Source organism: Leucoraja erinacea, chromosome 28 (assembly GCF_028641065.1).
Source record: "Leucoraja erinacea ecotype New England chromosome 28, Leri_hhj_1, whole genome shotgun sequence".
Taxonomy (NCBI): Eukaryota; Metazoa; Chordata; class Chondrichthyes; order Rajiformes; family Rajidae; genus Leucoraja; species Leucoraja erinaceus.
Genome location: NC_073404.1, coordinates 14,235,892 through 14,248,571, shown reverse-complemented (window position 1 = coordinate 14,248,571; position 12,680 = coordinate 14,235,892). Strand labels below are relative to the sequence as shown.

The 12,680-nt window shown below is 47.4% G+C and overlaps 2 protein-coding genes across 5 annotated transcripts in view; one reads left to right on the top strand and one right to left on the bottom strand.

The window, feature by feature from the left end:
• The window catches only part of rabep1 (rabaptin, RAB GTPase binding effector protein 1), a 68,837-nt gene extending 66,841 nt beyond the window's left edge, over positions 1–1,996 (bottom strand). Inside the window, exon 1 of one of the 3 annotated variants that reach the window (XM_055657817.1) lies at positions 1,840–1,996. In XM_055657817.1, the coding sequence (XP_055513792.1) occupies positions 1,840–1,885 (46 nt within the window). In that variant the 5' untranslated portion in view covers positions 1,886–1,996. Of the gene's footprint in view, positions 1–1,384; positions 1,618–1,839 lie in introns of those variants that run through there. The other 2 variants (XM_055657815.1, XM_055657816.1) reach the window with 2 other exon arrangements.
• Positions 1,997–7,847: 5,851 nt separating this feature from the next.
• Positions 7,848–12,680, top strand: part of LOC129710649 (palmitoyltransferase ZDHHC5-A-like) — a 64,656-nt gene continuing 59,823 nt past the window's right edge. Inside the window, exons 1-2 of one of the 2 annotated variants that reach the window (XM_055657800.1) lie at positions 7,848–9,530; positions 10,874–10,995. In XM_055657800.1, coding sequence (XP_055513775.1) covers positions 9,268–9,530; positions 10,874–10,995 — 385 coding nt within the window. In that variant the 5' untranslated portion in view covers positions 7,848–9,267. The remainder of the gene's footprint in view (positions 9,531–10,873; positions 10,996–12,680) is intronic. The other variant, XM_055657799.1, reaches the window with a different exon arrangement.

Sequence of the window (12,680 nt, the reverse complement as noted above, 5' to 3'; positions counted from 1 at the left end):
GCACAGTCGCTGCCTCAAAAAGGCTGGCAGCATCATCAAGGACCCACACCATCCTGGCCACACACTCATCTCCCCGCTACCTTCAGGTAGAAGGTACAGGAGCCTGTAGACTGCAACGTCCAGGTTCAGAAATAGCTGCTTCCCCACAGCCATCAGGTTATTAAGCCCGGCTCGGACAAAACTGAACATTAATTGGGTCATAGTTTAAGGATAAGGGGGAAATCTTTTAGGACCGAGATGAGGAAAACATTTTTCACAGAGAGAGTGGTGAATCTCTGGAATTCTCTGCCACAGAAGGTAGTTGAGGCCAGTTCATTGGCTATATTTAAGAAGGAGTTAGATGTGGCCCTTGTGGCTAGAGGGATCACGGGGTATGGAGAGAAGGCAGGTACAGGATAATGAGTTGGATGATCAGCCATGATCATATTGAATGGTGGTGCAGGCTCGAAGGGCCGAATGGCCTACTCCACCTATTTTCTATGTTTCTATGTCTATGTTTCTATGTTCTGGTGTGCTAAAGCAAAGCAAGAATTTCATAGTCCTATCAGAGACACATGACAATAAACTCTTGAATCTTGAAATGCTGGAATCTCGAGCTAAATGAGACTACTGGAGGAACGCGGTAAGTTAAGCAGCACCAAAACACCCCGACCTGAAATTTTGTCTGTCCGTTTTCTTCCACAGATGAGCAAGACCTGTTGAGTTCCTCCAACAGTCAGCTTTTTGCTTGATTTTAAAAACATTGTTGATGAAATAAATTACTATATTAAAGCAGAACACTCAGCTCAAGTAATGCAAAGTTGTCTACATAAAGGCAAAGAACACCATGTGTATTCAAAAAAGTATCCAGTATTTTAAATGATGGGTCCCAACCCGAAATATATCATCTATCCATGTTCTCCAGCAATGCTGCCTGACTCACTGAGTTACTCCAGTACTTTGTGTCTTTTTTTCTATTTATAAGTGGTGCAGGTATTGGCATTTAAAACAAAATCAGTACATCAAGCGTTCACGGATGAATGCCCAGACGGTAAAAGAACATTGAGCAGAAGACTTGCATTAAGTAATCTTGATCACAAAGTCCTACAAAAGCTGAGAGGATACAATGAACTGCATGGCCACTTGCTGAGCTCCTTGTTTTGTGCATTAGTACACACTACAACATAATAAACATTAAAACTCATCAGGCTTTCGACCAGATTAGAATCACATAGATTTGTTCCCCATTGTGTATATACACGCCAAATCAATTCTGGTACTGGGCCACCGACAATCACTTTGTCTCCCAACTTGCATCAGTCATCGCATCTCCAAACTGCAGGCTGTGCATTACAACGCAGGGTAATGGTGACACATTTAAACATCGAGAGAAAGAGGCACTCACTCCCTAGGTTCCCACAAGGTAATTCCATGAATATATGTGTACGAATTCGTTGGCTGCGCCACATCCCAAAAGATCAACGTCCAGATATACCGGCCGCAGTGGTGGGGAGTGCAAATAACTCTTAACACTGTCGTGTCTGGGATTTGCACCGAGGGACGGCGGTGGGAGGTGCAAGGGCGACGTCGGATGTGGCCCCGACGCCGGTACCTGGGGAAGGGGCTCCGCCGCCGCGACCACTGCCCTTTCAAAGCCAGCCTACTAGCGCGGGCCGAAGAGGGGGCCCCGCAACTGTTGTGATCCCCTCCATCGCATCGCGGCCCAGCCCAGCCACGCCTCAATCGGGCAGCGGCAGCGGCAAGGGAGCCGGCTCAGCGGCTGGGCTGGGCCAGGCCCGGGTGGCGGGCCCGCCCACGATACGCACTCTTTCAACAGGCAACAGGTGAAAGTCTACTCACGGTCCTGTTCCTGCACGGGGGAAGACTCGGCGGTCGGCTCGGCCATGGTGCGGCACGACACGACGTGGTCAGGGAGCGGCGGGGAGGCAATCCTGACTCAGACTTTTCATCCACGGAAGCCCGGCGGCCATATTGCTACGGGAGAGCGGGGCCTCCGCGCATGCGCCGAGCGCCGCAGCTACGTCGCTACCTGGAGAGATGAGCAGTGAGAGAAAGTGTGTTGAGAAACTGGCTGAGAGTGAGTGCTAGAATGATCGAGTGTGACTGAGTGAGAGCAACCGAGTGTGTGAAACAAACTGGGTGTTGAGAAACTCTCTGAGGATGAGTGAGAGTGGAGCAGAATGAATGAGAGAGTAATTGAGCGAGTGTGTGAGATGCTGACAGAGAGTGGGAGATTGCCTGAGTAAGAAACTAAGTGCACGAGGGAGTGAGAAAATGGCTGAAATGCTTCGAGAGACTGGTAATGTCACACACCAACTCCAGCCTCCTAGCCAGCCTTGATCCGCTGTAGTTTGCCGACCACTACAACAGGTCCACAGCAGACACCATGTCCCTGTCCCTAAATTCATCTCTGGAACACCTAGGCAATAAGGACACCTACATTGCACTTCAATGTTTTGACTTTGCCTTCAACACCATAATCCCATCTAAACTCATCTCCAAACTCCTAGACCGAGGAGTCACATTCAGTGAGGATAGGTGACAGCGCATCCTCCACGATAAATCTCACCGCCAGACCTCTCGGTCCGCCACTGTACCCCCATCTGTGCAGCCAAATTAAGCTCTAACTCCATCTTCAAGTTTGTAGATGGTGGCCCAGATCATGGACAGTGACCAGATGGAATACAGGAAGATGATGGAGGACTTAGTAACATGGTATCAGAATAACAACCTGCCTTTAATGTCATTAAGATGAAGAAGCTAATTATTGACTTCATGAAACATGATGGAGTGCATCCAATCATTATCAATAGCGTCAAAGTGGAAATGGTTGAGAGCTTCAAGTTCTTTGGTATTAATATTACCAAGAGTCACGAGAGTTTATTGTCATGTGTCCCAGATAGGATATTGAAATTCTTGCTTGCTGCTGCATAACAGAATATTGTGGTCATAAATACAGAACAGATCAGTGTGTTCATATACCATAGAATATATATATATATATATACACACATAAATAAACAGATAAAGTGCAATAGGCTGTTATAGTTCAGAGTTTGTTTGAAGTTATGTTTAATAGTCTGGTGGCTGTGGGGAAGGAGCTGTTCCTGAACCTGGATGTTGCAGATTTCAGGCTCCTGTACCTTCTACCCTATGGCAGCTGAGAGATGAGTGTGTGGCCAGGATGGTGTGGGTCCTTGATGATGTTTGCAGCCTTTTTGAGGCAGCGACTGCGATAGATCCCTTCGATGGTGGGGAGGTCAGAGCTGATGATGGGCTGGGCAGTGTTTACCTTTTTGCCTTTTCCGCTCCTGGACACTCAAGTTGCGTCAAACTCTAGCCAGTTGGTCCGCACATGTTTTTAAACATGCCCGGGTATACCATCAGGTCCAGGCGCTCTCCGAAAAAGCCATCAAAAAGGCCAAAAGGATCTTCTGACGTCGGTGACTGACCGAGATACCATCACGGCGAATATGGTCTTGGGAAGGCACATCAGTGTTCTCCCCATCAAAGCGTGCATAAAACGCATTGAGCTCGTCAGGGAGTGATGCTTCGCTGGCATTTGAGCTGCCTCCTGATTTTGCCTTGTAGGAGGTGATGGCATTCAAGCCCCGCCAGTTGCCAAACATCCATCTCATCCTCCAGCTTGGAGCAGAAGAACCTTTTGGCCTTTTTGATGGCCTTACCAAGGTCGCATCTGGACTTCTAGTAGACCTCTGCGTCGCCAGACCTGAATGCCTGGGATCTGGTCTTCAGAACAATGCGGATCTCATTGTTCATCCAAGGCTTCTGGTTAGGAATCACTCAGAAGGTTTTTGTTGGGGTGCAGTCCTCCACACATTTCTTTATGAAGTCTGTAGCGACTGTGGCATATTCATTCAGGTCCGTTGCCGAGTCCCTGAACATTTGCCAGTCTACAGACTAAAACAGTCTTGGAGTTGTTCCTCTGCCCCTCCGCACCTCCCCCCCCCCCCCTTTAAATTGCTGCCTGTAGGAAGAAGCAGCACCGCAGTATGGTCGGATTTACCAAAGTGAGGGCGAAGGATAGAGTGATAGGCATCCTTGATGGCCGTGAAGCAGTGGTTGAGGGTGTTTGGTTCTCTGGTGCTGCAGGAGACATGTTGGTGAACGTTAGGGAGTGATTTCTTAAGGTTGGCTTTGTTGAAATCCCCATCTATGGTGGTAAATGCCTCGGGGTAAGCTGCCTGGTGCTTGTTGACCATGGCGTGCAGCTCCCCCAGTGCCAGATGAACATCTGCCTGGGGAGGGATGTAGACACGGTCAGGATGATGGAGGTGGATTCCCTCGGTAGGTAGAAGGGACGGCACTTCACAGCTAGGTGTTCCAGGTGTGGAGAGCAGGAGTTGGATAGGACTGCCATGTCTGAGCACCACACAGGGTTGGCCATAAAGCAGACGCCCCCTCCTCTCCCTTTCCCAGATGCCAGTGTACGGTCCATGCGCTGGATGGGCAAACCTTCAGGCTGGACTGCTGAGTCTGGGGAGCTGGGGGTGAGCCATGTCTCTGTGAAACAGAGCACAGAGCATTCCCTCAGCTCTCTTTGGAAAAGCAGCCTTGCTCTTAAGTCCTCCTCTTTATTTTCAAGGAACTGTACATTGGCCAGGAGGATGGTAGGGAGAGGGGGTCAAAGTCCTCTGCCCTTCAGTCTGACCTGAAGTCCTGCCCGTCGGCCACTTTTTCAGATGCAATGGAGGCCTCCCCGTAGTTTCCAGGTACTGTACCTGCTGTTTCTGCGAACCTTTGCTGAAACGGGGATTCCCTCACAGATGGCAGCTCCAGCTCCATAGTGATCGGGGATTCCCACACAGACGGCAGCTCCAGCTCCGTTACTCCTGGGAGATCTAGCCCGTCGGCGCCTGAGGTCTTCCCGGCCTTCCCGGAGGCCACCTGGCTTCCTGCATTTGGGTAACAATTGAAGTGCTGAAACTCCAGCAGTGAGGATTGCACAGAATTGGTCCAGGGAAGGCAGGGGAATGACCAATGACTGCTTTGCATTTGTAGAAATGTCAAACACTAGAGGGCATAGCTTTAAGGTGAGTGGATCTATTTAGAGAAGAGGCGTGGGGCAAGTTTAAAACGCAGAGAGTGGTGGGTACCTGGAATGTGCTGCCAGAGGTGGTGGTGGAGAGAGATATGTCAGTTGCATTTAAGCTTTTAAATACACACATAGATATGCAGGAAATAGATTAATACAGATCTTTTGCAGACAGGATATTTGTTCAACTTGGCATCATGTTCGGCACAGACATTGTGGACCTGTTCCTGTGTTATACAGTTCTGTGTTATGTTCTATGACTTGGCACCAGAACTGAATGGATATTCCGTGGTTATCACCAAAATCTGTATCACAGTGTGTTTCCACCAAGATCATCCAAATGTTTCCTAATCAGAAGCCTTGGATGAACCAGAAGATCTGTAATCTACTGAAGAACAAATCTCGGCCATTAAAGTATGGCGATACAGAGTCATATAGAAAGTCCAGATACGATTTCAACAAGACCACTACCAAAGAGAAGAGACATTTTCGGTCTAAACTGGAGGATCCAGTGGATGTTCGGCAGCTGTGGCAGGGCTTTCACACTATCATTTCCTACAAGGCAAAATGAAGTAATTGCTCAAGTGACAGCAATGCATCACTCGTGGAACAGCTCAATGTTTTTTTATAAATGCTTTTAAGGGAAAATATTGATGTACTTTTATGGACCCCCGCAGTCCCCAATTACACTGTAACAATACTCACCAAGACCAACATCAGAAATTCCTTAGAAAGCATCCTGTCCTGATGGTGGACCTGGCTGCATTCACAAAACCTGTGCAGACCAAATGGCTGGAGCTTTTACAGACATTCTCACCTTTTAATTACGAAGGTCTGTGGTTCTCACCTGCTTTAAAGGAACATCAAAAATAACATTGCCCAAGAAGAGTAAAGTGACATGCCTGCTCCACGGACTACCATTCAGTGGCACTAATGAAGAGTTTTGGGAGATGTGTTATGACGCATATCAATCCCGGCCTGCATCCCCTACAGTTCACATAGTGTTACAACAGGGGATGTGATCTCACTGGCTCTCCACTGCACTGGCTCACTTGAACAAAAAAAACACGTGGTAGTAGAGGATTCAGTGATGGAAAAGGAATGGTTGACATTTCGGGGCGAGACCTTTCATAAGACTAGAGGTGTAGGTACATAGTTCCACCAAAGGTGGCAACACAAACTGACAGGGTGGTGAATGGCGTGCTGGGCACATTTTCATCTCTCAGGCATTGAGTGTAGGTGTTAGGACATTGTTAAGGCCACATGGGTACAGTCTTGGTGCCCTGTTAATGGAAGGATGTCATTAAATTGTAAAGGATGCAAAAATAATTTATGAGTTTGTCACTGGGTCTGAGGAGTTTGAATTATATATAGACTGGATTGGGTGTTTTGTTTATCCTGGAACTTAGGAGGCAGGGAGTTGATCTTGTCGCAGTTTAAAACATCTTGAGGGGCATAAATGAGGTAATAGCCACAGTCTTTTCCCCGGGGTAGTCCATTGTTTTAAGTTGAATGGGGATGGATTCAAAAGGGACCTAAGGGCAACTCTTCCACAGAGGGTGGTGCATAATTGGAACCAGCTGTCAAAGGAAGTGGTAGAGGCGGATACAATATGATATTTAAAAGACACTTAGGTACATAGGAATTATTTGGAAGGATATGGATTAGGCGCAGGCAAGTGGAACAAGCTCACTGAAGTAACTTAGTTGGCATGACGAAGTTGGGCCAAATAACCTGTTTTTGTGCTGAATAGCTATGACTCGGTCAATGCATGCATAATGGTATCCAGCATATATATTTGTTATGTCATCGTTGAAATTTCCATGACAACATGTACCTCTCAAATAACACAACAACATCCAAGCCAGAGGTGGCGAGGACAAGGAGTGAAGAGGAGGCCATGCCTTCTCAAAGAACTGTTTGTTGTGGGAAGAACCGTATTTCAGATAGTAGTAGAGGAATGGAGCCCCCAGAGGGTTTGAGGAACAATATTAGTGGCATTGAGGAATCACCACAGCCTTTCATGAGAAACATGCCTAATTTAATTTTGGCGTTTTTATTTGTTGGTGTGACAGTCCTATTTTACTTATTCCCGTGAGTATCTTTATTAGTAAATTATAGATATTTTAGGAGTTAAATATCTTACTTCTAGAACTTGTAGAAGTAAGCAATATTTCAGAAGTTGAACTCTGAAGGACCCCCATGTGTGTAGTTTTATTGAGACAGGCATCATCTTTGGAGATTCGGAATGAGTAACATTTCGAGTCGAGACCCTTCTTTAGACAGAGGAAGAGGGAAACTCACCTGCCTCCCCCTCCCCCCCCCCCCCCCCGCACTCTGACCCCAACGCACAACCTTGTTGTGTCTTCACCATCACCCCTGACCTCCCCCTTTCCAATACAGAACTGTCTGTCCTCAACAGAGGATTCACATTTGTTCCCCTCTGCTCCCACCTCAAAGTGTTCGAGTCCACCACGACATAGAGCTTTCCTTCCATCTCCTCTGCCTCCGTGCCTTTTTCTATGACAGGGTGTCCCCATCACCCAGTGATGACTCCTTCTCCCATCTTCACCAGTCCCCCTCCTCATGGATTTATCCGGACGGCCTTCTACCCTCTATAGTCCTTTTTATTTCTAACTGCCGGCATGACATCAACCGGCTCACTCCCCTTACCCGCACTAATCATCACTAGTTTCCCTCTTCCCAAACTCTCAGTCTAAAGATGGGTCTCGACCCGAAACATAACCCATTCTTTCTCTTCAGGGAAGCTGCCTGTTCCGCTGAATTGCTGGAGCAATTCTGGAGCAGTTCTATTCTACACATTTAATTATGATTAAGGAAAAGGTTTTTTTTTCCAATAATTGCAATCTTGGAAACTTTCTTTTATAAATGGACACTGGAAGCAAAGTTTTTGAATATTTTTAAGACAAAGGTTGATAGATACTTGATAAGCAAGGAATGGTTTACCATGGGCAGACATTAATGTGAACTCGAGGTTACAATCAAATCAGTGGTCTGTTTAGTTAATGATGGAGCAGCTCCATCAGCTGTGTGCCTCTCTCTTCCCCTTGTTCATGTGTTTGGCTCTGAGGGAACAGAGGTGACCATGATCTCACCCATAGGAAGAGTAGCTCAAAGGGCTGAATTGTGGACTCCTGTCCTTTTGTGTGGGAGCATTAGTTGGGGAAAGCTTCTTGTTAAGATAATAAAGGGCCTGTCCCACCAACATGAGACTGCATGCGGCGAGCGAGACCAAATGTCGTGGCTTGAGGCGTAAGGCCTCGCGGGGCCAGTCCCACTTCCAACCGGAGCCGTCTGGTGTTGTGCGGGGCTGGTCCCGACATCAATAGGCTGTTATAGTTCAGAGTTTCAGAATTTGTGTTTAATAGTCTGATGGCTGTGGGGAAGGAGCTGTTCCTGAACCTGGATGTTGCAGATTTCAGGCTCCTGTACCTTCTACCTGATGGCAGCGGAGAGATGAGTGTGTGTCCAGAATGGTGTGGGTCCTTGATGATGTTGGCAGCCTTTTTGTGGCAGTGACTACGATAGATTCCTTCAGTGGTGGGGAGGTCAGAGCTGATGATAGACTGGGCAGTGTTTACAACTTTTTGCAGCCTTTTCCGCTCCTGGACGCTCAAGTTGCCGAACCAAGCCACAATGCAACCGGTCAGCATGCTCTCTACTGTGCACCTGTAGAAGTTCGAGAGAGTCCTCCTTGACATACCGACTCTCGTAATCTTCTCAGGAACTAGATGCACTCATGTGCTTTCTTTATAATTGCATCAGTGTCTGGGACCAGGAAATATGCATGCCCAGTACTTTGAAGTTCTGGACCTTTTCCACCATTGATATAAATGGGACTGTGGGTCCCCATCCTACCCCTTCTGAAGTCCACAATCAGGATTTAAAAGGGACCTAAGGGCAACTCTTCCACAGAGGGTGGTGCATAATTGGAACTAGCTGTCAAAGGAAGTGGTAGAGGCGGATACAATATGATATTTAAAAGACACTTAGGTACATAGGAATTATTTGGAAGGATATGGATTAGGCGCAGGCAAGTGGAACAAGCTCACTGAAGTAACTTAGTTGGCATGACGAAATTGGGCCAAATGACCTGTTTTTGTGCTGAATAGCTATGACCCGGTCTATGCATGCATAATGGTATCCAGCATATATATTTGTTATGTCATCGTTGAAATTTCCATGACAACATGTACCTCTCAAATAACACAACAACATCCAAGCCAGAGGTGACGAGGACAAGGAGTGAAGAGGAGGCCATGCCTTCTCAAAGAACTGTTTGTTGTGGGAAGAACCGTATTTCAGATAGTAGTAGAGGAATGGAGCCCCCAGAGGGTTTGAGGAACAATATTAGTGGCATTGAGGAATCACCACAGCCTTTCATGAGAAACATGCCTAACTTAATTTTGGCGTTTTCATTTGTTGGTGTGACAGTCTTATTTTACTTATTCCCGTGAGTATCTTTATTAGTAAATTATAGATATCTTAGGAGTAAAATATCTTACTTCTAGAACTTGTAAGCAATATTTCGGAAGTTGAATTCTGAAGGACCCCCATGTGTGTACTTTTATTGGGACAGGCATCATCTTTGGAGATTCGGAATGAGTAACATTTCGAGTCGAGACCCTTCTTTAGACTGAGATTAGAGGAAGAGGGAAACTCACCTGCCTCCCCCTCACCCACCCCCCCCCACTCTGACCCCAACCCACAACCTTGTTGTGTCTTCACCATCACCCCTGACCTTCCCCTTTCCAATACAGAACGGTCTGTCCTCAACAGAGGACTCACATTTGTTCCCCTCTGCTCCCACCTCAACGTGTTCGAGTCCACCACGACATAGAGCTTTCCTTCCATCTGCCTCCGTGCCTTTTTCTATGACAGTGTGTCCCCATCACCCAGTGATGACTCCTTCTCCAAACTTCACCAGTCCCCCTCCTCATGGATTTAACCGGACGGCCTTCTACCCTCTATAGTCCTTTTTATTTCTAACTGCCGGCATGACATCAACCGGCTCACTCCCCTTACCCGCACTAATCATCACTAGTTTCCCTCTTCCCAAACTCTCAGTCTAAAGAAGGGTCTCGACCTGAAACATCACCCATTCTTTCTCTTCAGGGAAGCTGCCTGTCCCGCTGAATTGCCGGAGTAATTCTGGAGCAGTTCTGTCCTACACATTTAATTATGATTAAGGAAAAGGTTTTTTTTTCCAATAATTGCAATCTTGGAAACTTTCTTTTATAAATGGACACTGGAAGCAAAGTTTTTGAATATTTTTAAGACAAAGGTTGATAGACACTTGATAAGCAAGGAATGGTTTACCATGGGCAGACATTAATGTGAACTCGAGGTTACAATCAAATCAGTGGTCCGTTTAGTTAATGATGAAGCAGCTCCATCAGCTGTGTGCCACTCTCTTCCCCTTGTTCTTGTGTTTTGCTCTGAGGGAACAGAAGTGACCATGATCTCACCCATTGGAAGAGTAGCTCAAAGGGCTGAATTGTGGACTCCTGTCCTTTTGTGTGGGAGCATTAGTTGGGGAAAGCTCATTGTTAAGATAATAAAGGGCCTGTCCCACCAGCATGCGGCTACATGCGGCGAGCACGACCGAACGTGGTGGCTTGAGGCGTACGGCCTCGCGGGGCCGGTCCCACTTCCAACCGGAGCCGAAGTGGGACCGGCCCCGCGAGGCCGTACGGCTCAAGCGACCACGTTAGGTCCGCATGCTACTGGGACAGGCCCTTAAAGGTCTCATATTGGTGTTATAAATATCTAAGATATAATTTTCAACTTTTCCAGGTGCGTTTGGCTGACAAGGAATGTTACAATTGCAGTGCCTATCCTGCGATCTCTATTTATGATCTTTACTGTGAGCAGCTACGCTCTGTGTTTGTGTATGAATCCAGGAATTATTGCCAGAGGTAAATGTTAGTAAGTGATCCATTACAAAGTCTGTCGTGAACCATTAGCCTTTTATTAAAATCATAAAGAGAGAACGTTACACACAACAGTGCTCATCACATCAGCTCAAGTACTAACTGCCGTGGCATAACGACAGGCTGACAAAAGTACAGTACTCATGATGCCCAAAACTTGGACTGGATTATATGGTGGAATGTGTGACATGCATATTATGTGTAGTGGAGATTATATGGGCATAGATTAATATGGTTAACCTGCATCCTTCCTCTTAAAGAACCAATGCATAATTTAAAAAACATTTGGCGGAATATATTGTAAAACAGCAATATCGGGTGAGTGCACTTATACATCGTGCTAGCATGTAAAATAAAGCAAGTCGTACACAGTTCAGAGATAGACAGTGAATTTTCCAATTTGGCTTGCAAACACATCCTGCATGCGTAAGGTAGTACCCGTCTTCTTCCTTGAGTGGAGATTGAACAGGAGAAGGTACCGGGGTTGTCGGCATTGTGGGCGAAAGCGGGGACTGTAGTGGCAGTGACTGGAGCGGTGAGGCAATCGGACACGAGTCAGGCAGCGGCCGTGGAACCATGGGAGATATCCCGTTAAACCGTGAAGGAGGCACTGGCTCGTTAACCAGACGGAGGTGCTGCCGGGTGCATCTGTAGATGCCGTTGTCAACACTGACCAGGTAGGAGAGTGGCTCCTCAGTGGACCCCAGAACAACACCCAGGCGGTCATAGCCTTTGGGCGACTGCAAATGGAAGACTTGCTCTTTGGTAAGTGGCGGTAGTGGTACGCTGGTCTTGTCCTAATGTTTCTTCTGAGCATCTCGGCCTTGCTGGAGCTTGGATTGAAATGCTGCTGGAGCACGAACTTGTAGCTGTATCATCTGCTTGGCCATAGGTAGAGTACTGCGTGTCTACCTTGACATGAGGCGCTGGGCAGGGTATCCCAGAATCGGATCACAGGAGATGTTCCGCAGGTCGCGATAGACATCGGAGCCGGCCCTGTGTGATCAGTCCATTAACTGTTTGGCACTTCTTACTGCGCTTTCAGCCAGGCCGTTGGACTGCGTGTATTCGGGGCTGCTGGTAATGTGGCAAAAATGCCAGTGTTTAGCGAAACCCCTGAAGAGTTGACTGGAGAAATGACAGCCATTGTCAGAGAGCAGTGGGACCAGTGCCCTTTGGCCAGCGAAGTGGCGCGCAAGTTTCTGGATGGCCATGGCGGGGTAGGACTGCTGAGCAAATCAATCTCATACCACCCCGAGTATGAATCAACTAGGACAAGGTACTGTTTGCTATGCCACTCGAAATTGTCAGTCGCAACTGTGTACCAGGGTATGTCCGGTGTGGGGTGTGAGAAGAGCGGTTGTTTGGGCTGGTGCGGAGCTAAGCTGTTGCAAACCGCGCAGGCTTCGACTTAATCACGCACAAAATCGGCCATCCCAGGCCAGAACATACTTTTTGCTCACTGGATAGTTGCTTCCACCCCGGGATGGCCCCGTGGACGTCCTCGAAATATGTGATGCGCAGAGATGCCGGAATAACTGCCTTGAGTCCCTTCACCACAATGCCGTCGTGGAAAACTAGTTAGTCGCGAACCGGGTAGAATGGGCAAATTGGAGGCAGCTGGAAGTGTTTGTCTGACCAAGCATGAAGGATGACAGTGGAGAGCGACT